This window comes from Lissotriton helveticus, chromosome 4_1 (genome assembly GCF_964261635.1).
Source record: "Lissotriton helveticus chromosome 4_1, aLisHel1.1, whole genome shotgun sequence".
Classification (NCBI taxonomy): Eukaryota; Metazoa; Chordata; class Amphibia; order Caudata; family Salamandridae; genus Lissotriton; species Lissotriton helveticus.
The window spans coordinates 1,866,495,035-1,866,522,917 of record NC_136063.1 but is presented as its reverse complement, the minus strand read 5'-3'; the positions used below and the strand labels follow the sequence as shown (position 1 = coordinate 1,866,522,917).

The window sequence follows — 27,883 nt, the reverse complement described above, 5'->3', positions numbered from 1 at the left end:
ATGATCCTTGCCCTAGTGGTATCTTTATATATGTCTCCTGCATGTTTAAGTACCCCTTTTAACATTGGTAGTGTCTTAACAGATCTTTCTGATGTGGCAAAAGTGTCAAAGAGGAAAAGTGGGTTGAGAGTCACCGGGATGTACTGGGTCAACCCACGGTTGAGTGTTACTGTCTTGGTCAGTGTCTACTGGGTAGTTGGATTCCTAATCATAATCCTCATCCACCTCTTCATCTGAGTGTGTGGGTGTATATGAGTATGGGTTATGCCCAGTTGGCTGAATATGCTCAAATAGAATAGGTGAAGTAGAACAGTCCCTTTTCTTTTTGAGTGGTATAGTATACGTTTCTTTCTCAGTCTCTGGTCTGATCTTCCTTTTGTAGAGAGTGAGTTTCCCAGAGTTAGGGTCAATGTAAAGTTTTGACTGCTCAGCTGATTCAGGGTCTGGATGTAAGACCTCCTGATCAGCAGTTCTGGGTGTTTTCGCCAATGTCTTTTGTTTGGTTTGCTTCGGTTCGATGCCGCTTTTTGGGTCGACCGCCTTTGTCTTCGAGGAAGGTGGGAGGCCAAACTTAATCGGTCCGATGTCCCTCTGTGGTACTACAGTGTGTTTCGGTAGTGCCTGTTTCTTCGGAGCCGAAGTTTTTTCCGTTTGGACAGTCTTTTTCGTTTCGATTATGGCTTTGTGTCCTTGTGTTGTTTTTGAAACCTTTGGTTTCGGATCGACGCCCTTTTGTTTCGGTTCGATGGCCTTTTTCGGCTCGATTTTCTTTGTCTCAACTGTTTTGTTTTGCAGAGACATTGGTTTGTCGCCCTTTTGTTTTGGGTCGCTGACTTTCTTCGGATCGAGTCCCTTTTTTGTGATGGTTGCTGTCGATGCCGATGTTTTCGGTTCGACTACCTTTTTTCTCGGAGTAGATATAGGGGCGCTTCTTTTCGGCTCGACGACCCTTGTAGTCGACTCCGATGGATCGACATAGTTTGGCCCGAAGACCGTATTGCCGATGAGTTTCTTCGGTCTCGACTGTGATGGATCGACGTAGTTTGGTCCGAAGACCGTGTAGTCGATCAGTTTCGGTTTCGTTTTTGTTTGTACCACTTTTGGTTTTGAGATTACCAGTTGTGGAGTACTTTGATCCGATGGCTCTTTTGTAATATTCTTAGGCGAGCTGTATTGCGGGGCAATAGAATGTCTTTTGAGATCTTGGCTAAGGCCTTGTGGCGATGCCTCGACCTGAGCCTGTGTAACCATGGAAGTATGGGTATGGGTCGCCGTACTCACCGTTGGCCCCGATTCATCACTGGAGTCGTCCTCTACGGCTCCGAACCCTTGTTCGTCGTCCCCTACCTCAACGTTTTCTTCTTCCTCGTCGATGTAGTATTCGGAGTCATGCTCCGAACCTTGATCCGACTGTTGTTCATATTCTCCGGCTTCGACAAGATCTTCTTCGTCGTCAAAGATATTTTCTGGCTCTGGCGCCTGTCTCTGCATGGTTAGTCTAGCGGCGCGTCGAGTCCGAAGTGTCTTTTTGGAACGAAATTGGGCCAGGCTAGGCAGTCGGGTTCATTATGTTCTGGAGATAAACACTTGTTACATACAGGGTGTTTATCGATATGTGGGTATTTAGAGTTACAAAGAGGGCATCTTTTGAATGGGCTCCGTTCCATCGACGACTGGTCGCGTGTCGCCGAGAAGGCCCGCGGCCCGATTCGACGTCCCAAGTTGAATAAAGTTTGTAAAGAAGTTGTCGGCACCGATTCGAGGCAATACCGACGTTACCGAAGGCCTTTTGGCCTCTAGAAAGTGTAGTTTCTATTCCGAACTTCGAGTAAAGGAAAATACATCCGAACCCAATGGCGGAAAAAAACAATCTGAGGATGGAGAGGATGCCCATGCGCACTGTAGTCCGAGGGAGGAGCCACCTATCTCGTGATACTTCGAAGACTCTTCCAGGACAACAATGTGCAATCATCCGGACCCAACACTAGGCGGCGATCTATGCACAGATATGAATTCAGCAGCCCACATGCCTCGAACACTAACCGGTTTCTTTCAGATACTAGATTTAGGGGCGTTACAGGTAGGTAAAAGGTTGGAACCAATGGGTCCCTTCTCTGGGGTGGGTACATCCTCTATTATTGAAGAGAAACAATCGTGAGGTTAAGCTTCTGAGATGAGCGGGACCATGCGAGTACGGGTGGTTAAATAATGGATTGAATAACACATGTCATGATGCCCCTGAGGAAGAGAATTCTCTCGAAATGCATTGGGCAATTTTAATAAAGAAGTGACATGAGGCAACCACTTTTCCTGTATTTTGTGAATACCTAAGCATCACTTGTGAATGAATAAAATGAATTGAAGAACAAGGAAAATGGTGAAAAGTAAATAGAGTTTAAAATGGATACATTTAAGCATAAGAGTATCAAGTATTTGATTGATTGGATTCATTCAGCCATGTAGCTGTGCAGCCTGTATGGGAACCAAGCGATACAAAAGGGGATGATGGACGGAGCGTTTGAACAAATCAAACACTCACCCCCAGTCAACTGATCTGGGTTTAATCCATCACCATTCTTTAGTTCACTAAGCGTGGAGAAGTGTGGCTCAGTGGTTAGAGGCGGCAGACCCGGAAGCTGAGATCAGCCGTGGACCAGGGTTCAATTCCCCGCCTCGGCGGGTCTCGGGCTCAAAAATTCCACGGACTCGACAATTCTCGCTCCGGTGCCTACTCGACTCACGGGGTCACACTCTGCGACTCTGGGCAATAGTTTGCTTAATCTCCACTACGGCCCCTCGCGGCGGGATGCCTGGCTTTCACCTTGTGAATACCCTGCCGGGGTATCTCTCACAGGGGAATACCAGGACGGGTTCCCTAAGCAAGCGCCTTGAGACCCCTGGGTGAAACGTGCGCTATATAAATCGAAATACATTTACATACATTTACATTTACACTCAGCCACCCCAGTTCAGACATGGCTATATGCAAATCAGTCTGACCCTGTGCCTTGTGGGAACAGTCCAGCCCGAACTGCCAAGCCATGTCTTCCCTGGACCGGAAACAAGCATCCTGGGACCGGTTTCGGATTCATAATCCTCATCAGCCAGGCTATCTTGAATCCAGTGGCCAAGTGAACAAGGGACTCACGTCTGAGCATACCCTGCCACACTTAGGGCGAACAAAGCGATACAAAAGGGGATGATGGACGGAGCGTTTGAACAAATCAAACACTCACCCCCAGTCAACTGATCTGGGTTTAATCCATCACCATTCTTTAGTTCACTCAGCCACCCCAGTTCAGACATGGCTATGTGCAAATCAGTCTGACCCTGTGCCTTGTGGGAACAGTCCAGCCCGAACTGCCAAGCCATGTCTTCCCTGGACCGGAAACAAGCCTCCTGGGACCGGTTTCGGATTCATAATCCTCATCAGCCAGGCTATCTTGAATCCAGTGGCCAAGTGAACAAGGGACTCACGTCTGAGCATACCCTGCCACACTTAGGTCTGAACTGGGGTGGCTGAGTGAACTAAAGAATGGTGATGGATTAAACCCAGATCAGTTGACTGGGGGTGAGTGTTTGATTTGCTCAAACGCTCCGTCCATCATCCCCTTTTGTATCGCCTGTATGGGAACCAGCATATGGTTCCCTTTTGTTTGGTCCTAACGTAATAGCACAGCCGGACGGAGTGCGACACAGGCGAGCACGCACTTACAGTTGAAAGATTTGAACTGCCGTTGATAGTGGATTACATGTGGTGTGCATCTTACAATCCTTTGATGTCTTACATCCTCTATTATGCCACCCTCTAGTGGGAGGGGAGCATAAGCCTTTCCCTTGTTAGCTGAGGTTGTGCTTCACCTCGCCTCCCCCACCTGAAGGGTGTAGTTGGCCTGTATAGATTGGGGCGAGAAGGGGAAAGAGGCTTTTGCCATGATGCCCACTCCCCGAGATCCATTAGTAAATCCACGTGGGCAAAGAGCTTGTATCCCCATCTGTTTAGAGCTTTGCACATATTCCCCACCAGGTGGGTTTCCTGAAGGAGAACCACATCCGAGGAGTGTCTTTTGATATATTGCAGAACCACCGTGCGTTTCCCCTTATCCCCTAGCCCATTAACGTTCCAACTGAGCAAAGAGAAACTTTTATCCCAGTGTGACCCCTTGATGAAGTACTAAAGTGGTGCCGAACCTCACAACCCTAGATGAAGATGAGCCCATATTCATAGCCACGTACATTTTTAAAGCTGATTGAACAATAAAAAACAACTCTAACCCCCCAAATCCTGTCCCAACACCCCCTCCCTGCCTCCCTGCATCTCGTGCAAGAACCAGCCCATCAACAACTTCGCAGAGTGCCTGTCGCCCCGAAACTAGTAACACAAAGTAGATGTGGGGGTTTGGGGTGCCTCCCGCCCGCCCACTCCCCCCCTCCCCAAAATACAAAAAATATACATCACATCAGTCCTGATTGAGGAGACCGCCCCAGGGCAGCGAATAAGGATATACTGCTTGCATCGTTGGCATATTCAAGCCCGCAGTGGGATATCTCCCACCTGATCTGCCGCAGCACCTCCAGCGCTCCCACAGGTCACAGCCTACGAGTGAGCCACTCTTAAGGCTATAGAGCACCCATCATGTTGGTCACCGGGCTCAGCATGGGGAGCGCTCCCCATCTACTCTCATGTATTCCAGCCAGTCCGCAGCCAATTCTGGACGAACAAAAAAACAGGTCTTCCCATTTGCCTCTATCCGAAGCTTGGCAGGAAAAAGCATAGACTACTTCAGCCCTTTGTCTCTCAAAGGTTTTTTTAACCACCAAAAAGGATCTTAGTTGTCTCTGGACGGCCTGGGTGAAATCCGTCCCACCAGCAGAATCCAGCCTGGCCGGTTGCTCGGTGGTCAAGCTCTTGGGGCATGCATATTTGTCTAACTTGCTCTGCTGCGTCGCTTTCGTGCCCCAATTCTGCTAAAACTGGGCATTCGGCAATGCAGACCCCACTAACAGCCTGCTGGGCTCACCTTGATCTCTCACCGGCTGGCACTGGTTAGGACTGGTGGGCTCCTCAGGGCCAATCCTCCACTGCTGCACCTCTGTGTATTGTGCTTCTTCACTCAGGGCGCGCTGCCCCCAACGAGCGCCCCGGGGTGCGTGCCGCACTTACATGATTCGCGGACCAGGCCGCAAGCCGCGACCTCGATTTGGTGCGTGCCAGCCTCACTTCACGCTCAGAGCGGCCCAGCAGTCACTCCAGGCCGTGGTTCTTGCCTGCTCGCAGGGCGGAACTTGCCGCGGTCCGCACTCCGTCTTCTTGCCACCTCCGACGATGGTGAGGCAGTCAGAGGATGTCACGGCACCTGGGGCAGTCTATCCCACAGCCAGGACACGGATATTTAGGGCGGATGGAGGGGTTTAGGGGCTAGGCGCTGCGGAGCTCTCCTACAATGCAGTCATCACGGACACTCACGTAGCCACGCCCACACCATATACCTTTAATGGCAGCACTTGCAGTGCCCAGGAATGGACTTGGGCACTGTAGGGGTACATGGCTCATGCACCAGTACCCTCACCACTGGCATAGGGCACCCAGCTCAAGGGGTGGCTGATGTATGCCAGGGCAGTGGTTTGTGGACATGGCACACAGGGGTGTGTGCCATGTCGACTCTGCACCAAGACACGCAGCCGGCAAAGGTAGTGTGTGAGTGTCAGGGTACAGGGCCTCTAAGGGTGACACAATAAGTGCTGCAGCCCTTAGAGTCCTTCTCTGGTCACAGTGCCCTGGGTATCTGTGGTACCATTTACCATGGGCCGACATGTGGTCAGAGATGCCAATTGGGTTTAGGCTTCAATGCCATTTTAGGGAAGGAACATAGGCCCTGGGTACCTGATTAGCAGGAGCCAGGGCACACTCAGTCAAATAACACCAGCAATTCAGCAAAAAGTGGGAGCATACCATGCAAGAAAGAGGGCACTTTCTCACAGGTGGGAACACCTCACTTGTTGTTACCGCTGGTTCTCCCGCCCAAAGTGGGGGTCAGAACCAGTGGGGACCAGTTGCTGAAAGCAGCAAGTGGCCTGGGGAAACTCACTAAGGCGGAAAGCCTCTAAAGCTTCCCCTTCGTGAAACCTGCCCATCCTGGGGAGGAGGCTTGGCACCTCGTCCCAGGATGTGCATTGTTTCAGGACCCAAGAGCAGCAGGCTCTCGACCCAGGGGTCCAGAAAGAGGTCTGGTGGTGGCAGCTGAAAGCAGCCACTCAGCCTGGACACTAGTGGTAGGTTATTTTTCAGGGGGCATCTCTAAGATGCCCTCAATGTGCATTTGTCATTACATCTCACACTGGTATCAGTGTGGGTTTAATGTGCTGAGAAGTTTGATACCCAGCTTCTCAGTTTTCAGTGTAGCCATTATGGCGCTGTGGAATTCGTAATGACAAACTCCCAGCACCATATACTCCTAATGGCAGCAATGCACTTACAATGTCTAAGTATGGATTTAGACACCGTAGGGGTACAGGGCTCATGCACCAGTACCCTCACCACTGGTATAGTGCAACCAGCTAGGGGGTGAATGATCTATGCCATGGCAGTGAGTTGTATGTTTGGCACACAGAGATGTGTGCTATGTTGACTCTTCACTGTGTTCTGCACCAACACATGCAGCCTGCAAAGGCAGTGTGTGTGTGTGTAATGGTACAGGGCCTCTAAGGGTGGCACTATAAGTACTGCATCCCTTAGAGGTCTTCCCTGGTCACAGTGCCCTGGGTACATTTACAAGGTGCTGATCTGTGGCCAGAGATGGCAATTGGGTTTGGGTTAGTTTTGGGGAAAGAACTCAGGCCCTGGGAACCTGATTGGCAGGGACCCAGGGAACATCAAGTCAAAAGGGCATCAGTAGTCTGGGAAAAAGTGTGTGGGAGGGGGAGGTTACTGCAGCAGAAACCCAGCTTCTTACATAGTGCACCATGCCCAAGGGCATGTAAGGCCTTCTAGAGGGGTGACTTACCTATACCGTAGGCAGTTCTGCTTGGCATGACACACAGGAAGAGTGCCATGTTGACTGTCGTTTGACTTTGCACCGAGGCATGCAGGCTGAAGTGGCAGTTTGCATGGCCTTGGTGAGGGGTCACTAGGGGACCCTCTTCAGTCCCAATGCCCAATGCCCTAATGGTACCAATTAGTAGGGATTTACGGGGGTCTGAACTTGCCAATCGTGGTACAGTTTTTAGGTAAATGGCTCTGTCACAGGGGATCTGCTTGGCAGGGACCCTGTGCACTTTCAATTGAAACCACATAATTTTCCAGGCAAACGGTGGGGGGCTAACCATATTAAAAGAGGCACTTTCTCCCGATTATGCTGAACAAAACTATACTAACACAGTCATAATGTAATACTACTGAGTAATTATAATTCTGTTCGCCAGCCCAACAATGAACATTGATATGGACAATGCAGAAACATATCTGAAAAATTAAAAAAAGGTAGTTTGTACCTCATTCCAATATCATTTTTAGCAGCTAATCTAAATGCATATTTTGTAGAAGGAGAGAGTTTAGTCTGCTTGTACTGCTTTAGATGTCCCATGTAACACTCTTTGAAGGGTCCATTCTTCCCCTTAAAATTAAAGATAGTAAAACAATTACAAATATTGAATTTTCAGCTACTTAAGCAAGGAGAATAAGCAAGACAAAATGAGCAAATATGAGTTGCAGCATAAGTGACATTACAAGTATTTTCAAAATAAGATAAAATACTAAACCTGGAGGAGCAACGAATAGCAATGCCTAGCAGTGTCACAATCTATATATTTATAAACGCTTTGGGGATTTGCAAAGCATGAACTTTGACCCAAAAGACGTCAGTGCACTGTGCAAGGTTCACAACATTTGCAACAAAAAATAAATAAAATGGAATATTCAAGTATACAGAACACCGACAACTGAAAAGGAAAATGTTGCTTACCCTGTAAGTAACTGTTTGTGGCATGCAGTGCTATAGATTCACATGCTGTGCATACCTCTGCCATCTAGTGCTGGGCTTGGACGTGTACAATTTGTTTTCCTTCAAAAGAAGTCTCTTTGTGACACGGGACCAGGTTACTCCATCCATCAGTGGCAATACGCTTGGGCATCGACTCCATTATTAGATTGTTTTTTCTCGCACTGAGGGTGTGACTGAAGATGGAGCATAGAGATGCAGTAAACAATGACCATGCAAAGTCGAAAGGACCAATACTGGGGAAAAAAGAAGAAAGAGTATCTGCAACAACCACAGGCGTCCAGGGAGGAGGGTGGATGCATATAAATTTACATCACCTAAATGCCAAAAAATGATGCATAAAGGGTAACATTTTCAGCTTGTGGCATCTGTAGCTGTAGGTGTATATATACATGCTGTGCATCGCAGGCTGTCCTCCCAAAGTGGTGGCTCAGCCTGTGGATATTGCAGAAGACTGAAACAGTGTGCGTGGGACACCCTGGCCAACCCATGCTTGTTGTCTGGCGCGGACATCCACACAGTAATGCTTAGTCAAGGTGTAAGGAGTGGGCCAGGTAGCTGCCTTACAGATGTCAGATAGTGGTATGTCACCCAAAAAAGCCAAAGTAGGCCATTTCTTCTGAGTAGAACGAAGTCTGGGGCGTGCAGGCAGGAACCTTTTAGTTTGAGTGTAACAAGTCTGGATGCACTTGAAAAGTCAACGTGCAAATCATGCCTTGAAAATGGCGTGCCCCATATGTGTGCACTGGGTCCCTGCCAATCAGGTTCCCAGTGCCTGTGTTCTTTCCCAAAACGATACCTTTGTTTTCACAATTGGCACACCTCTGGTTCACATGTAATTCGCTTGAAAAGGTTACCAGTGGTACCAAGGGCCTTGTCACCAGGGAGGGTTTCTAAGGTCTGCAGCATGTATTGTGCCACCCTCAGAGACCCCTCACTAAACACACACACACCCTGCCATTGCAGACTGTGTTTTGGTAAACACAAAACTTCAGAGTCGACATGGCACACATCCATATGTGCCATGCCCACCAATCACTGCCGGTGGCATAGCAAAGTGACCCCTCTTGTTCGCCTCACAGCCCTAAAGCAAGGTCCACTATACCAGAGGTGAGGGTACAGCTGCTAGAGCAATGTTCCCCTTCAGTGTCTGTGCCATTCGCAGACATTGCAAGTGTCATTACGAACACCACAGCTCCATAATGGCTTTACTCAATACTAAGGAGTTTGGTATTAAACTACTCAACATAATAAACCCACACTGACGCCAGTGTTAGATTTATTGCAAAATGCACTCTTAGAGATGCCCTCTGAAAATAATGACCAACTCCCTTGTGTCAAGCTGACTGGTCTGTACCAGCCTGCCACAGATAGACATATTTCTGGCCCCCTGAGGTGGGAGCCCTTGTGCTCTCGTGGGTCAGAAACAAAGGCTACTCGGGTGGAGGGGCTTCACACCCAGCCAGGAACAGCATTCAGGGTGGTGAGCTTCAAAGGCTTCCTGCCCTTTGATATGCTAGCCAGGGCCTCTCCAGATAGGAAAGATGCCTGCGCCCCCATGACCAGGCCCCACTGTAGTTGGCTAGGTTGGCAGGAAAATTAGTAGGCAGGAGAGGTGTGTCCCCTCAATGCCAGGACCACACCTGAGGTGCCCTAGACTGAGGTGACACCCTTCCTTAGGAAGTCCTCGAACTTGAATAGAAGGATTTGACCCAATCAGGTTAGGGGGATGCCGATCCTCAATGGGGAGTGGACATTCTAAGGGGGTAGTCACCATAAAGGCAAGTAGCTCATTGGCTACCATCTGCCAGTACTTGTAACAACCCTAAATTCAATATTTAGGGGCACCCCTGAACCTTGATCCTCATATTGCTGTGATCCAAGAAGAAAAAGGACAAAGAAGACATCGTGCAGCTGAGCCTGGAAGACTACCACTGATTTAGCCCCAGCCCTACCGGCCTGTCTCCTGCTCAACAACCCTGCGAAGATGACGACACCTGTCCCTTGGCTAGCGACGTGCAAGAATACCAGGAATACTGCCATTCTTCAGCCAAGACAGATCTCCTGAAGACAGCAGCCCTATCCAATAGAAACTACACCAAGGATGCCGGATCCAGGCAGATCTGTGACCCGTGCCCACTCTGCGCCTGAAGCCTAGGGCCCGAGTTCAAGTGGCTCACCTGTCCTGTAAAGTCTCCTCTGCGATCCTGACCTTGTCTCCATCAGTGGCTGACCTCTTCTGGACCCCAAGAAGTCGCTGAAGCATCTACGCGAAGGGTCTTCCTAACCACAACCGGCTTCGACCAAGAAGATTTGACACCAACAGGTACCTCTGCATCCTCAGCCCTCCGTCCTTGGGGAGCCTAACCAACGGTGCCTCGATCTCCCCCACCCTTCCAACTTATCGGCCCAGCCGGTGGTCACTTTCAGCAAGCCTCCTGGTCCAAGCCTGCAGTCTTTTTTGTGCGACTGAGATTCAACATTAAAACACATTGGGCTACCGATGCTGATTTTGCACCCTGCACCTGGCCGCCCCTGTGCCGCTGGTGGTGTACCTTTGGTGCTGCCTTGTGGCCCCCCGTTCTAATCTCAAACCTCGGGGCATGTGCCCTGAAACTGTGGGTACTTACCTGCAAACCGTGCCTCTTCGAGGTACCCCCAGTCTCCACTGCTTTACTTGGGCCCAGTGACCCCTGCACCCGGACGCCCCAGTGCCGCTGAGTCTCTGTAAACCTCAAGGGATTCATTGGACTCTGTGCACAATATATCTTACTTTGGTATAGAATACAGAAAGCCAGCTTCCTACACCACCCTATTGTGATGGAACTGGAAGAAAGGCTCCTCCAATGTAAGAGTGTGTATCTCACTGACTCATCTAAGGGAAGTGGTGGCTACAAAGAAAGGATTGCATCTAAGCTTTATTGCAAACCCACTGCGTGCAATTCTGTGCGACACACTGATAGTGCACATCCTGCTACACAGATTAGAGCCATTCCCTTTGGGGAGATGACGTGCCTAAGAAGAAACTGTATCAATTACATAATTTTTCTGGGGGAATTGGATTGTTTGAGATCCAGGTTTATAACTAGAGGATATGACAAGAACACACTAGATAAGGCACAAAGCAAGATAAGGAAGAGATCGCGGACAAAGCTTTAAGATATGGCAAAAAGAAAACAGAGGAATAATGTGGCTCTTATTACACAATACAATTCACATAGCCATGATGTGTTTAAAATCTTACACAGGTATTGGCATCTTTTGAAACTCAAAGCTTAGACACATATGTAGCAAATAAACCACAGATCACACACAGCAGAGGGAGGACACTTGGAAACAAGTTGTGCCCATCCTAAACTCCTGCAAAATAGACGAAAGATGTAAAAACATGGTTTCCCAATAGACCCCATGCAATGTTTGTCAATATGAAGCACATAAAACAATGAGCTTTTGTTACAATACAGGATAGGTTTATCAAAAAAGACATTTTGTAAACTGCAACAATAAATATGAAGTGTACTGTTTTGTGTGCCATTGCGGCCTGATCTATGGGGGCAGTACATTAGGCCCCTGAAAGAACGGATCCAAGAGCAAATTAGAGAAATCCATAACGGTAACACGAAGTACCCACTTGATGTTCATTATAACAGTGTACATGCAACAGAGATTATAAGACTCCGTTTTCATGGCATTGCAGTAGCGGAGGAAAATGTACGTGGTGGTGAAAGAACGTTAGCACTGAGAAAGCTTGAGACTAAATGGTTGATAAAACTCAGATCTGTAGACCTAGGGCTAAATGTGAATAGGGAGCTACATGTTTTTCTACATGACTGACATTATGTATGATCAGGAAGTGTATGCTAAATGATATGTGATAACTGTGCAACATGCTTCTTGTCAGGTTAAAACAAAATGTATAATGAATAGAAGATCAATGGAGTTAAAATCTGAAACCAGAATTACTATGCACTACTGTCTGTTTTACATAATGCTTATCTCCTTCTCTATGTACTTTATCTACTTTCTGGATCTGGTGGGGCCTAACTCTTGACATTCTGTGTATTTTGGAACACCCTGCGCTAACAGTGCAGTGGTAATGTCAAACAATATTTTTGGACTAGATTGACTTAGGATGACTTTACAGGCCTGAGTATGCTCACCTGAAGCAGACTGGTCCATAACAACTAAGGTTTAGGGACATGATTTATGGGAAATTTTCACTTTGTGCACTGGAACACAATCATGGTAGGCTAATTGCAGCATCTAGATTAGACATTGGTCTAATATGGCGGGCCAAATATAAATGTAGGAAAATGCTCCTTACCAGTATGCATCTGTTCTTGGCATGTAGAGCTGCAGAATCCTACATTTTGCAATAGATCGCCACCTGGTGTTGGGCTCGGATGATTGCAGGTTGTTGTCTTCTTGGAAGAAGTCTTTTGTAGTCACGCGATAGGTGACTCCTCCCTTGGACAATACTGCGCATGGTCATCGACTCCATCCTCAGATTGTTTTTCGCCATGATGGGAAATGATGGAGTTAGTAGAAGTAAAAGAGAAAGGATGTCCATGCGTGTACATCTAAGTAAGATGAGTACTGGAACAGATACAAGTCCCGGGGAGGCGGGAGGGCATGTAGGATTCTGCAGCTCTACATGCCAAGAACAGATGCATACTGGTGAGTAGCATTTTCCGTTCGAGGCATATGAGCTGTAGATCCTACATTTTGCAACGATTGTGCAGCAGTGTCTCCCTTAGCGGTGGTCGCTTGTATCCGTTGCAGCATACTGAAATAATGTTTTAAGAACAGCTTGGCCTACTGCAGCTTGCTGCTTGGCTTGCACATCAACACAATAGTGTTTAGTGAATGTGTGTGTTGTAGACCATGTGGCTGCCTTGCATATGTCCTCTAATGGTATGTTTCCTAAGAAAGCCATAGAGGCTCCTAGTTTGCGAGTGGAGTGTGCTCTAGGAGGAACTGTTAGTGTACGTTTAGCCTTGTGATAGCATATTTGAATACACTTTACAATCCATCTAGCAATACCTCCTTTAGAGATGGGATTGCCTTTGTGTGGGGGAGAGAAAGATACAAATAGTTGTTTTGTCTTTCTGAAGGATTTAGTCCTGTCTGTGTAGTATAAAAGAGCTCTTCTAACATCTACGGTGTGTAAAGCTCTTTCTGCAACAGAGTCTGGTTTTTGAAAAAACACTTGTAACTCTACTGACTGGTTTAGGTGAAAAGGAGTAATCACTTTTGGCAGGAATTTTGGATTGGGTCTAAGAACCACTTTGTTAGGATGTATTTGAAAAAACGGTTCTTCTATTGTGAATGCTTGGATTTCACCTACTCTTCTGAGAGAGGTAATGGCAACAAGGAAAGCAATTTTCCATGTTAGGAATTGCAGTTCACATTTATGTAACGGCTCAAAAGGGGGTCCCATGAGTCTTGTAAGGACGACATTTAGGCTCCATACTGGAGCAGGTGGTAACCTGGGTGGGATTATTCTTTTTAATCCTTCCATAAAATGCTTTTATTGCAGGTACTCTAAATAGAGATAGATGCTGTCTATTTTGTAAATACGCTGCAATAGCTGCCAGATGTAGGCGTATGGAAGAGTAAGCCAAATTGGACCTTTGTAAATGTAGAAGGTAGCAAATGATATTTTGGATGGAAACAGCCAAAGGATCAATGTGATTGTTGTTACAATATATTGCAAATCGTTTCCAGTTAGCACCATAGCATGCTCTGGTAGTGGGTCTTCTAGCTTCTTTAATTATATTCATACAGTCTTTTGGTAAGTTTAAGTAACCAAACTCTAGGACTTCAGGAGCCAGATCGCCAAATTCAGTTGGCTTGTTTCTGGGTGTCTTATTTCTCTATGGTTCTGTGTTAACAGGGATGGCGTGAGCCGTAATTTCTGATGTGGAACCAGTGAGAGATCTAGTAGTGTGGTGAACCACGGCTGGCGTGACCATGTGGGGGCCACTAGTATTAGTTTGAGGGACTGTTGTCTGAGCTTGCATACTACTAGTGGAATGAGTGGGAGAGGCGGAGAAGCGTACGCAAATCTGCCTGACCAGTTCATCCATATTCCATTCCCCTCCGACCGTGGGTGTGGAAACCTGGCGGCGAAGGTTGGGTATTTTGAGTTCTCGTGGGTGGCAAACAGGTCTGTTTGTGGATGCCCCCACATTTGGAACAATGGTTGAAGTACTTGTGGGTGCAACTCCCATTCGTGAATTTGTTGTGATTGGCGACTTAACAGATCTGCTATCTGGTTGTGGATCCCTGGAAGGTGTTCTACTGTCAGATGTATGTTTTGAGGGATAGCCCATCTCCAAATGTTCTGTGCAAGTTGGGACAGTTGCAGAGAGTGTGTCCCCCCCTGTTTTTGTATATAACACATGGCTGTCATATTGTCCGTCCGGACTAGTACATCTTTGTTTTGTATTTGTACTTGAAAGGTTTTGAGTGCTAGGAAAATTGCTAGCAACTCCAAATGGTTGATGTGGAACTGTTTCTGTTGATTGTTCCATTGACCTTGTGTGGTATAATGCAGGAGATGGGCTCCCCATCCTGTGAGGGATGCATCTGTCGTGAGCACTATCTGTGGAACTGGATCTAGGAACGGCCGTCCGTTTGTCAAATTTTTGGTGTTCCACCACTGCAGAGAGCGATATGTACGGCTGTCTACCAACACCAGGTCTGTGAGCTGACCTTGAGCCTCATTCCACTGTTGTGCTAGACATTCTTGAAGTGGGCGCATTTGCAGTCTTGCGTGGGGAACTATGAAGATGCAAGACGCCATCATGCCTATCAGTTTCATGAACACTCTGGCTTGGAGAGAGTGCTGGCATTGAAAAAGGGAGACTAAGTTCTGAATAGTTTGAATCCTGGCTTGACTGGGATATGCTAGAGCTACCGATGTGTTTATAGTAGCTCCTAGATATTGATGAACGTGTGAAGGCTCTAGGTGCGACTTGGTGTAGTTTATCGTACAAGTTGTGCAGTATTTGAATTGTTTGTTTTGTGAGTTGTGCACACTGGTTGTACGATCTTGCTTTTATGAGCCAGTCGTCGAAGTAGGGGAAGACATGTATTTGTTGTCTTCTGAGATGTGCTGCCACTACTGCTGAGCACTTTGTAAACACTCGTGGTGCTGTTGTAACTCCGAATGGAAGGACTTTGAACTGATAGTGTTGTCCTTGTATGACAAACCTTAAATACTTCCTGTGCGCAGGATGTATTGGAATGTGAAAGTAAGCGTCCTTTAGGTCTAGTGTGGACAGAAAATCTCCCTGTTGTAGTAATGGGAGTACCTGTTGTAAAGTTATCATGTGAAAATGATCTGATTGTATGTAGTGGTTGAGGGGCCTGAGGTCGAGAATTGGTCTCAAGGTCCCGTCCTTCTTTGGAATTAGGAAATACAGGGAGTAGATTCCTGTTCCTTGTTCTTCTAATGGAACTACTTGAATAGCATCTTTTTGTAGAAGTGCTAGAACTTCCTGTTGAAGCAGATTTATGTGTTCTGCAGACATTGGACGCTGCCTGGGTGGTATGTTTGGGGGGGTTGCTGTGAGTTCTAGGCAGTAGCCATGTTGGATAATTTGTCTTACCCACCTGTCTGTTGTGATAGAGTTCCAGACAGGTAGGAACTGTGAAAGTCTGCCCCCCACAGGAGTGGAATGCTGTAGGGGAGGCAGAGGGAAGTCACTGTTTAGGAGTGGAAGAGGAGCGGTTGTTGTTACTACCTCTACCTCTTCCCTTGTTGTTATTGCCTCTGTATCCTCCTCTAAAATATCCTCTATTAGAGGAGGTTTGCGTGTGTGTTTTAAAAGATGATGTTGTGTATGCGCCGGTTTGCTTGGAGCCTCCTCTATAAGAGGAGCGGCGAAAAGAACCTCTAGTTTGGGTGGATTGTAATGCCCCCATAGACTTAGCTGTGTCTGTGTCCTTCTTCATCTTTTCTAATGTATTATCTACCTCCGGCCCGAACAATTCGTTCTGATTAAAGAGCTGGTTTAGGATGGTAGTTTGTACCTCTGGTTTAAAACCCGGAATGCGTAACCATGCGTGACGTCTGAGAATAACACTAGTGTTCACTGCTCTGGATGCTGTGTCAGCTACATCTAGTGCACATTTAATTGAGGCATTTGAAATTAATTTGCCTTATTGTAAAAGTTCTGCTGTCAGATCCTTGTGTTGATCTGGTAGGTGTTCCATTAACTTTTCTAGTTGATCATAATGAGCCCTGTTGTAGCGTGATAGAAAAGCCTGTGTGTTTGCTATGCGCCATATATTTGTTGCTTGAGCAGCAATTTGTTTCCCTGACGCATCAATAATTTTGGACTCTTTGTCAGGCGGGGGTGTGTCTCCAGAAGTCTGAGAATTAGCCCTCTTGCGTGCATTTGACACCACTAAGGAGTCTAATGGCAAATTACCCTTAATGTATACTGGATCAGCTGGTGCTGGCCTATACTTTTTCTCTATTCTAGGATTTAACACCCTACACCTTACTGGATCTTTAAAAATCTCTGGAGCATGTTTAATGACTCCTTTTATCATTGGTAATATTTGGGTAGACCTTTGTGACTGTTCGAAAGTGTCTAACAAGAAGTCCTCCTCAATGGCATCAGAGTGCATAGGAATCCCATGGTAAAGTGCAGCTCTGTTCAATAAATGATTAAAACCAATACTGTCCTCTGTAGGTGAAGGTTTTGTTGGGTAGTACTGAGGATCAGGGATGTCTGGTGCGTTATTTGGTGCAAAATTATATGCATCATCATCCTTAGGGTATTCTGTGTTACCATCCTCATCTAAAGGGTATGTATGTGTCTCAGGAACATAATCCCCCCCACCCAAATAATACTCCTCATCAGTGTGGTGTGATGATGCAGGAGAGTGAATAGGAGAAGTTATAGGTTCCACATGTGGAGTAATAGGAGAGGAAGAAGGTGAAGGAGAGGAAGGGTGCATTGGAGAAGTTGCACAGTCCTTTTTGGCAGGAACCACAGGTGTAAGTGGTGTGTCTGCTGGTCTTTTCTTATGAGGGATTGCTTCCACATGTCCAGTTTTTGGATTAATATAGACCTTTTTCTGTCTCGGATCTGGTCTAAACAGTTCTTCCTCTTCTATAATCTTCTTCGGCGTCGATTTTTTTGGAGCCGATAGAGGTTGTTTAGTGATTTTTGCCTTATGAGGAGTAGTTGATTCTTTTGGCAATGACGGTGCCGAAGGTTGTTTAGCCTTTTCTGGGGTCTTCGGTACCAATACTAGTGGTTTCAGCATGGAGACAGGTTTCGCTGTTCCTGTGGCGCCGGAAACTGGCTCCCTCTCTTTGTTTTTTGAACTGGAAGGTTTCGGCGTCTAAGCTTTCGGGTTTGGTACAGGTTTTGGCTTCGGCACCGATGGTACGGGTGCCGGAGTGTCTTTGGGCGTCGAAGGGTGTTTTATCTTCGGTGCCGACGAGTCCTTCGGTGTTGAAGGATTTTTTGGTGCCAATGGAAGAGGTGTAACTGGCACGTGGTGTTTTTTCGGTGCCGAGGCACCGGAAGGCGTATTCTCTTTCCTCGGAGCCGGGCCCGAAAGCGGGGCGTGAGAGGGTAAACGTCGGTCTCGACTGGGCCCCATGGGCGGAGTGCCTTCTGTTTGGGTACTGTCTGTCGTGCAGGGGCAGATGTACTCACGGGTTGTCGAGATGGGATCCAATCGTCCGAATCCTCTGCTCCCGATATTATCTGGAGATCAGGCGAGTCCTCCTCTGCGCCGAGTGGAGCCTCGTCCTTGGAGATATCTTCAATTGGATATTTGTCCTCGGAGACGTCTTCTTCGATGATCTCCTCTTCAAAGATGGCCTCCGGTGCTGGTGCTGATCTCCTCATTTCGTGTTGACGGGCCCTCCGATCTCGAATGGTCTTTTTCGATATGAAGGAGGCACAGGCTGTGCAGGTCGACTCGTCGTGTTCTGGCGAGAGACAGAGGTTACAAACCTCGTGATGGTCGCTATGAGGAAATTTTGCTTCACATACCGGGCATCTCTTGAATGGAGTTCTTTCCATGAGGCGTAGGCCGCACGGCGTCGATGGGCCCAACGGCCCGCGTCGACGCACAGGAATGTAGCTGGTGATGTCGAAAGTCTATTCGATGTCGAAAGAAGTTTGTTTGAAGTTTCTCACTTCGAAAAAAGCAGAAAAATTATTTTTCTAGCCGCAGCGGAAAACTTTCATCCGAACCCAGTGGCGGAAAAAAACAATCGGAGGATGGAGTCGATGACCATGCGCAGTATTGTCCAAGGGAGGAGTCACCTATCTCGTGACTACAAAAGACTTCTTCCAAGAAGACAACAACCTTCAATCATCCGAGCCCAACACCAGGTGGCGATCTATTGCAAAATGTAGGATCTGCAGCTCATATGCCTCGAACATATAATTTATGGAACCTTTAGCCACTCGAATACAGCGGTAATCAGAAGGAAAATGCTACTTACCAGTATGCATCTGTCCTTGGCATGTTGAGCTGTAGATTCGTATACTTTTGCATAGATCGCCATCTGGTGTTGGGCTCGGATGTTTGCATTTTGTTTTGGTCTTGGAAGAAGTCATTGTAGTCACGAGGTAGGTGACTCCTCCTTAGGACGATGGTGCGCATGTGCAAAAACTCCATCTCCAGATTGTTTTGCCATGGAGGGTTATGATGGAGTTAGTAAGAAATCGAAAATGATGTCCATGTGTAATGTATCTAAGTAAGATAGTACTGGAACAGATAGAGGTATCCGGAGAGGTGGGTGGGCGTATACGAATCTACAGCTCTAATGCCAAAAACAGATGCATACTGGCAAGAAGCATGAGCTGTAAATTGTATACTTGTGCATAGACTATACAGCAGTTATCTCCTTGGCGGTGGCTACCTGTATCTGTTGCAGTGTTTTACAAAAGTGTTCTTAATACAGCCTGGCCCACACTAGCTTGTTGTTTTGCTTGCACATCCACACAATATACCTTTGCGAACGTGTGTGGTGTAGACCAAGTTGCTGCTCTGCAGATGTCATCTAGGGGAATGTTCCCAAAGAATGTCATAGACGCCCCTAGTTTACGTGTGGAGTGAGCTCTAGGGGGAATGGTTAACGTGTGTCTGGCTTTAGCATAGCATATTTGGATGCATTTAACAATCCACCTTGCAATCCCTGTTTTTGAGAAGGATTGCCTTTAAGAGGTGGGGAGAAAGCCACACAAAGTTGTTTAGTCTTTCTAAAGGATTTTGTGCTTTCAATGTAGTAAAGTATTGCTCTTTTTACGTCTAGCGTGTGAAGAGCTTGTTCTGCTACAGAGTCTGGGAGAGGGAAAAACACTGGGAGTTCTACAGACTGGTTAAGGAGGATAGAAGATACGACTTTAGGTAGAAATTTTGGGTTAGTCCTAAGAACCAGTTTGTTATGATGAATTTGCAGAAATGTTTCTTGAATGGTTAATGCCTGGAGTTCACCGACTCTTCTGAGAGAGGTGATCGCAACCAGGAAAGCTACTTACCAGGTGAGAAATTGTAATTCGCATTTATGCAGAGGTTCAAATGGGGGACCCACAAATCTGGTAAGGACCACATTTAAGTTCCATACTGGAGAGGGCGGAACTCTAGGTGGAATTATCCTTTTAAGTCCTTCCATGAATGCTTTGATAGGTGGTACCCTAAACAAAGACAAGTGTTGTCTGATTTGGAGATAGGCTGCTATTGCAGCGAGATGTAGTCTAATGGATGTATACGCTAGGTTACATTGTCGTAGATGCAAAAGGAAACAGATGGTGTTTTGAATGGAAGCATCTAATGGGTTGATTTTGTTATTTGTACAGTAAATTACAAATCTTTTCCACTTTGTGGCATAGCAGGCTCTAGTGGTAGGATGTCTAGCCTCTTTAATGATGTTCATGCAGTCTGGTGGGGGATTGAAGTAGCCAGAGGTGCCAGATCACAAGGTTGAGTTGACTGGGATCTGGATGCCTTATCTCTCCATGGTTCTGAGTGAGAAGCTTGGGTGAGAGACATAGCTTTTGATGAGGAACTACTGATAGTTCCAAGAGGGTCGTGCACCATGGCTGTGGGGCCCATGTTGGTGCAACCAGGATCATTGTGAGGAAATGCTGTTTGAGCTTCCGAACCACTAGCGGAATGAGCGGGAGAGGCGGAAAAGCGTAAGCATATTTGCCTGACCTGTTCATCCATAGCGCATTGCCTTTGGACAATAGGTGTGGATACCTGGATGCGAAGCTTGGGCATTTTGCGTTTTGGTGTGTGGCGAGCAGGTCTATATCTGGGTGGCCCCGCATTTGAAAGAATTAATTAATTAATTAATTGTGGGTTTCTAAAGCGCTCGAATCGACTCCCGAAGGAGTATCTCTGCGCTGTAGACCGCTGGGGAACCCGTCCTGGCTTTCCCTGTGAGATGGTCCCTACTGGGTATCTCCAAGGTGAAACCAGGCATCCCCGGCGTATGTGGGGGGCCGTTGTCGAGATGAGGCAAGCTAATGCCCAGAGTTGCCGAGTGTGATCCCTGGTTAGAGTAGGCACCGAGGCGAGAATTATCGAGTCCGCTGACCCTGGTCCACGACCCTGCCGCGTCGGGGATAGAACCCTGGTCCCGGGCCGTCCTCTGCTTCCGGGTCTGCCGCCTCTAACCAGTGAGCCACACCACTCCACTCCGCAGAATGGAAGCAGAACTTGAGGATGAAGTTCTCATTTGTGGATCTGCTGTCTTTGACGACTGAGCAGATCTGCAATCTGAGTGTGTACTCCTGGGAGGTGTCCTGCAAGGATGTATACGTTTTGCGGAATGGCCCTTCTCCATATGTTTTGACCTAGGTGTGAAAGCTGCAGCGAGTGTGTACACCCCCTGTTTTTGTATGTAATACATTGTTGTCATGTAGTCTGTACGGACCAGGACAGCTTTGCCTACGAGGTGGAGTTGAGAGGATTTTAACGCTAGGAAGATCGCCAGCAATTCCATATAATTTATGTGGAGTTGTTTTTGTTGAGGTCCACATGCCCTGAGTGGTATGATTTTGAAGATAAGCTCCCCAGCAGGTGAGCGATGCATCTGTTGTCAGCACTATCTGTGGAACTGGGTCAAGGAACGGCCGCCCTTTGGAAAGGTTTTGAGTGTTTCACCACTGCAGAGAGCGATGTGTGCGGCTGTCCACCAACACCATATCTGTTAGCTGACCTTGAGCCTGGTTCCACTGACGTGCCAAACACTCCTGTAAGGGACGCATCTGGAGTCTTGCGTAAGGGACGATGAGAATGCACGAGGCCATCATCCCGATTAACTGTATGAACACTCGAGCTGGTAATGAGTTTTGAGGCTGAAATTTTGATATGAGGGCTTGCATGGTGCTTATTCTGACTGGGTAGGGATATGCTAGAGCTTTTGAAGTGTTTGTTGTAGCTCCTAGATACTGTTGTGTTGAGGACGGTTAGAGATGGGATTTGGAGAGGTTAACTATGAATGCCAAATCGTGAAGCAATTGGATTGTTTTGTATGTGTGTTAAACACAGCTGCTGTGTGACTTAGCTTTTAAGAGCCAGTTGTCCAGGTAAGGGAACACTTGAATATGTTGTCTTCGTAAGTGTGCCGCCACTACTGCAAGGGACTTGGTGCAGACTCTGGGTGCTGTGGTCACCCCGAATGGGAGGACTTTGAATTGGTAGGGTTGGCTATCTATCACAAAATGGGAATATGAAATTAGGCGTCCTTTAAGTCCAGAGTAGAGAGAAAGTCGCCTTGTTGAAGTAGTGGGAGTACCTGTTGAAGAGCGACCATGTGGAAGTGGTCTGACTGAATGTATAGATTTAATGACCTGAGGTCCAGTATTGGTCTGAGCCGTACTTTTTTGGGATTAGAAGGTACAGTGAAAACACTCCTGTGCCTTGATGAGGCAAAGGGAATGGTTCTATTGCATGTTTTTGTAACAGGGGGAGAACCTCTTGTTTGAGAAGAGTGAGATGCTGTGAGTACATTGGGCGGAATGTTTGGTGGTGAACCAGTGAGTTTCAGGCAATAACCACACTGGATAATTTGTCTTACCCACTTGTCTGTTGTAATGGAATTCCAGACAGGTAGGAACTGTGATAGGCATCCCCCGACAGAAATGGAATGGTCGGAGGTAGCGGGGGAAGTCACTGCTTGGTTGCAGGGGAAGTGCGGGTGGAATTATTTTTGCCTTTTTCCCTATTGTTGTTTCCTCTATATCCTCTTCGACAGTATCCTCAGGAGGAAGAAGGTCGATTTTGTTTTGGGGCCACCCCTATAAAAGGAGCGATGAAAGGAGCCTCTGTTAGAGAGCAGTTATAGGGCTCCCATAGATTTGGCAGTTTCTGTATCTTTCTTCATTTTTCTAACGAAGAATCTACATTTGGTCCCAAAAAAATTTGTTGGTCAAAAGGCTGGTTTAGTATAGCGGACTGTACCTCTTGCTTGAATCCGGAGATTCGAAGCCAAGCATGGCGGCATGGCAATATGCTGGTAATAATGCCACGGGATGCTGTGTCAGCTGCAATTAGTGCACATTTTATAGAGGTTCAACAGGTTTGTCTGGGCAAGATTTGCTTCATCTTTTCTTTTCTGGAACAAATTCCAATCACGCACTGGTTTTTTGTAAGATGTTCATAATAGTATAGGCACTCTGTTTATTGGAGTGAGTGAGAAGGAACAGCCAACACGTGTTTCACCCCTTTACATGGCCATCCGGCCTGGGGCTTCCTCAGGGCGGGTAAAATAGCTCGGGATAATACTCAGCGTCGTCATGGAAATAATGTCCTAGAGTTCTTTGGAAAAAAACACAGTTGATGGACAGAATGTAGAACAATGTCATACATTCACCCCAGTACAAGGATCTGGGCCTAAATCCATCGTTTTTTTGCACTCCACACCACCCTGGGTTAGACACTGGCTATATGCAAATCAGCTCTGACCCTGTGCCTCATGGGAACAGTCCAGTCCGAACTACCAAGCCATGTCTTTCCCAGACCGGAATCAAGCATCCAAGGACCGGTTTATGGCTATCAGCCTTCATCAGCCTGGATAGCTTGACTCCAGTGGTGTGGAGAGCCTGGGACTCACGTCTGAGCATATCCAGCCCACTCGGGTGAAAATTGCAAAAAACACAGTTGATGGACAGAATGTAGAACAATGTCATACATTCACCCCAGTACAAGGATCTGGGCCTAAATCCATCGTTTTTTTGCACTCCACACCACCCTGGGTTAGACAATGGCTCTGTAAATATTATGTTTATGGACTTTTCACACACGCGATTTTGATTGAAACAATAAGCCATTATGAGGTGCGATCATTTGCCTATTTGGGACCACTACTACCGCGTTTATTTTATAGTCAATAATAATAGACTGGCGCACAAGATTGGCATACAAAAGAGCAAGTGCCCGTCTAGAGAAAAAAGACCAAATATGGTTGTTAGAAGATTAGACTTTTATACAGATGAGGATGTTGAAAAGAGACAAGATTAGCTTTCTGCTTCTAATTAGGAGCACTAATCCAGAGAGTAACAAAAGTCTAGCGCACACTCTAGCAAAAGAACAATATTTACATAACTGAAAATGCTAAAAACCTACCTCATCCCATTCTAAGAGAAATGAATTTATTTTGGATCCATTATCACTCGAGGCCTGAAAAGAGAAGATATGGGAAAGAAAATGAAGAAGAGTTATTCACAATGAAAAATAACCCCCAAAAGGTCATTAATATTAAAGTCATTTGAAATCATATTTCTAAGGATGACATTTTTTCAGTATTTTGTTAAAGCAAAAGTTATTTACTTGTAATCCTAGTTATCCATAAGTGGTATCTTCTTTGTATTTGTAAACCCCTAATATCTCTACCTGGTCCAAAAACACTTTAATAAGAGAAATATCCTTTTATTAACTTTAACAAGAGGAATATCCTTCTATTAAATAAGAATGTCTCTAAAGAAACATTCTTTCTCTTTTTTCAATAGCCTAACAGAAATTAAATAGAACTTATGAAGTAAAAAAATAGGCTCTAAAATTAATTTAATGCCCTTCATATAATGGAATGAAATTGGACAGACAAGCAACACACCGTTATGATCCCTTTCAGTTAGCTCAGAATGCAGCACAGTGGCAGGCTGTGGGTCAGGTTTATAGGTAAAATATTAATCCTAGCTCTGCTAAATTCTGAAATACCAACATATTAAGGAGAACTGTAGTAACTGCCCTGCCTTTGGCGGATTGAGCCTTCGGCTTACCTAGAAGTATTGTGTTGCCTTGGGGTTAATATGTCATTCAGCTGCACCTTTCAACTACCCTATATAGGCAAAGTACTTGCAGTAAATTTTCCCGCAAGCTGACACTACAGACTCAACAAAACCAACACCATTTAGATGGGCCTTCCGGTAGGAAGCAGGCTCTGTATATACTTTACCAAAGTAAGGTATTGTGTGTACAGAGTCCAGGGAGTCCACAGAGATATAGCAGAGGCTAAAGTAGATAAACAATACCAACTCTATTTGTGGTAGTGTGGTCGAGCAGTCAGACTTATCAAATGGAAGAGTTAAGCTTTTGTTGTACGCACTCAGGCAAGAAATGATGTCACACAAGCAAAGACTGAGTCCAGAACAATTGTTTCTATAAAAAGTTGTTACTTTGTTATTTTTATTACTAGAACCAAGATTTACTTAGTAGCAGGTAAGTGATACGTTCAAAACAATAATACTTTTCAAAATATGGTGTGTACTGGTTTTGTATAAGCATACAAGTTACTTTGCAGTACAGAAAATGGTATGTAAACTCTATACTTGCAGTTACTTTAGATAACTTTTTGGGATACCCGGTAAGTACTTTTTCGTTATTTTTCAGTTACTTTGGTAGGTTTAGTGCTGCCTTGTGGCCCCCCTGTGCTTGTTCTAACCCGGAAGCTTGGCCTCTGTAACCGGTTGTAGGAAGGTGGGTTTCTGTTGCAGTAAGGCCCCCCACTTTTTGCCAGACTACTGATGCACATTCACTTGATGTGCCCTGGGTCCCTGCCAATCAGGTTCCCAGGGCCTAGGTTCTTCCCCCAAAACTAACCCAATTGGCATCTCTGGCCACAGGACAGCCCCTGGTAAATGGTACCACAGGTACCCAGGGCACTATGACCAGGGAAGACTTCTAAGGGCTGCAGCACTTATTGTGCCACCCTTAGAGGCCCAGTACCTCTACACACACACACACACACTGCCTCTGTGGGCTGTATGGTTTGGTGCAGAACAAAGTGAAGAGTCAACATGGCACACACGTCTGTGTGGCATGCCTACAACCCACTGCCTTGGTATAGATCAGTCAGCCCTCTATCTGGGTTCACTATACCAGTGGTGAGAGTACAGGTGCATGAGCCCTGTACCCCTACAGCGTCTAAGTTCATTCTTTGACATTGTAAGTGCAGAGCTGCCATTAAGAGTATATGGTGCTGGGAGTATGTCATTACGAACTCCACAGCACCATAATGGCTACACGGAAAACTGTGAAGTTTGGTATCAAACTTCTCTGCACATTAAAGCCACACTGACGTCAGTGTGGGATTTAATGAAAAAGGCACACAGAGGGCATCTTGGAGATGCCCCCTGAAAAATAACCTACTGCTAGTGTCCAGTCTGAGTGGCTACTTTCAGCTGCCTCCACCAGACAAGATTCTGGACCCCTGGGTCGAGAGTCTGCTGCTCTCTGGGGCCTGAAACAATGCACATCCTGAGACGAGGTGCCAAGCCTCCTCCCCCAGGATGGGCAGGGTTCACGAAGGGGAAGCTTCAAAGGCTTGCCGCCTTTGTGAGCTTCCCCAGGCCACTTGCTGCTTTCAGCAACTGGTCTCCACTGGTTCTGACCCCCACTACTTCGGAATTCAGTTGATTTTACATAAATATTTTAAGTTTCCAAAACTTTACACTTACAAGATTTTTCGAGTTAAAACAGTCAATGTTATCCAATGGCAGGTAAGTGAGTTACCAGTTTCCAGGTGAGTACTCGACTGGTGAAGTTAAGGTTCTGGGCATAGACTCAGGGATCCCCCAGGGTCAGATAGGTACAGTTGGTTCACCCTCAGCGGCACAGGGGCGGCCGGGTGTAGAGGTAATTAGGCCCAATGCTATCCAATGAAGGGCAGGGGGCCTCCGGTTGGTGGCTGCTGGCTAGCAGGCCACGAGGCTGTGGGAGCTGGGCTCCAGGTCACTTGCTCAGGGCAAATGGGGAAGTAGGCTAGGGCAAAGGTGGCATGGCCAGCGGCACTCGGGCGGCTGAGTGCAGGGTGTTTTTGAGCCGTCGGGAGCTCAATGTTATTCAATGGGAAAGGTAACAAATGAACAAAGGCTGCAGGCTCAGGGACGGAGACTCTTCAGGGGCGACCACCACTTCGAGAGGCAAGTTGGGATCTTGGAGCATAGGTAGGTACCCCAAAGGAAGGCACAGGGGGCTGTAGGGCGCCGGGAGCAGGGGTGTCTTTGGGTGTCGGGAAATCTTACCCTCAGCTGGTCACGGTTGTGGGGGCCCCTGGTTCTGAGTCTGCAGGCGGCGTCTGGTTCGTCGAAGAGGGTCTTTGGGCACTGGACTTCGGGTCCCAGTCGCCGGGGGGAGGATCTTGAGTCACTCGGGCACGGACCGGGCTCGGCGGGTGCAGAGTGGGCTTGTCCAGGGCTTCCTGGCTGGCACCATGGGTGTTGTTGAAGCAGAGCCTCTGCTGATGGGAGTCCCAGTCTTTAAGAGGGTCAAGGCAGGCAAGTCCTCTGGGTGTCCCAAGCTTTCTGTCCGCAGGAGTCGCCGAGATTAGGCAGAAGCAGGTTCCAGGATCGACAGACCGGTACGGCTGGGGCCAAGTCAGTTGTTGTCGTACTGTTGTTAGAAGCTGCACGGCGGGTCTTCTTCTTCTTGATCTTCTTTCTTCTTTTTGTATCAGGATCTGTGGAAGGAAGGTTCAGGGTGACCCTAAATACTAAATTTAGGGGAGTTACAGGTAGGGCAAGGGCAGGGACCAATAGGTCCCTGTCCTAGGGTGGGTACACCCCCTAGCCTGCTCCTCTCCTGTGGGAGGGGGCAGGAGCCTAGCTGTGATTGGGCAGGGCTCCCCATCTTCAAGATGGCCGGAGCCCGGGGTCGTGCTTCACCTCGCCTCTCCCACCTGAGGGGTGGGGTTGGCACAGGCTGGCACACCCCCCTTCCTGACGTAGGGTTTCCCGACAGTCTTCCCGCCAGAGTGGGGGTTAGAACCGGTGGGGGCCAGTTGCTGAGTACAGCAAATGGTCTGGAGAAGCTCACAGAGGCGGCATGCCTTTGAAGCTTCCCCCTGCCCATCCTTGGTGAGGAGACCTAGCACCTCGCCCAGGATGTGCATTGTTGCAGGCCCAGGAGAGCGGTGGGCTCTCCACCCAGGGGTCCAGCAACATGTCTGCTGTGTGGCAGCCTCTGCAGCCACTCAGCCCAGACGTGGATTGTAGGTTAGGTTTTCAGGGGACATCTCTAAGATGCCCTGTGGTGCATTTTACATTAAATCCAACACTGGCATCAGTGCGGGTTTAATGTGCTGAGAAGTTTGGTACCAAACTTGTCAGTCTTCAGTGTAGCCATTATGGTGCTATGGAGTTCGTAATGACAACCTCCCAGCACCATATACTCTTAATGGCATCACTGCACTTACAGTGCCCAGGAATGGCCCTGGGTACTGTAGGGGCACAGGGCTCATGCACCTGTGCCCACACCTCTGGCATAGGGCAACCAGCTAGAGGGGTGACTGAAGTATGCCAGGGCAGTGGGTCCCGTGGGCATGGCACACAGGGATGCTTGCCATGTCAACTCTTTGTTTAGTTCTGTACTTAGACACTCTGCCTGCAAAGGCAGTG

The 27,883-nt window shown here is 47.2% G+C and overlaps 1 protein-coding gene across 3 annotated transcripts in view; it reads right to left on the bottom strand.

Annotated features, from left to right (window-relative positions):
* LOC144829404 (fibronectin type-III domain-containing protein 3a-like) overlaps positions 1–27,883 on the bottom strand; it is a 618,864-nt gene that overhangs the window by 366,107 nt on the left and 224,874 nt on the right. For all 3 annotated transcript variants that reach the window (XM_078688524.1, XM_078688526.1, XM_078688525.1), the window contains 2 exons: positions 23,616–23,669; positions 7,492–7,613 (listed from right to left, as the gene is read on the bottom strand). In XM_078688524.1, coding sequence (XP_078544650.1) covers positions 7,492–7,613; positions 23,616–23,669 — 176 coding nt within the window. The remainder of the gene's footprint in view (positions 1–7,491; positions 7,614–23,615; positions 23,670–27,883) is intronic.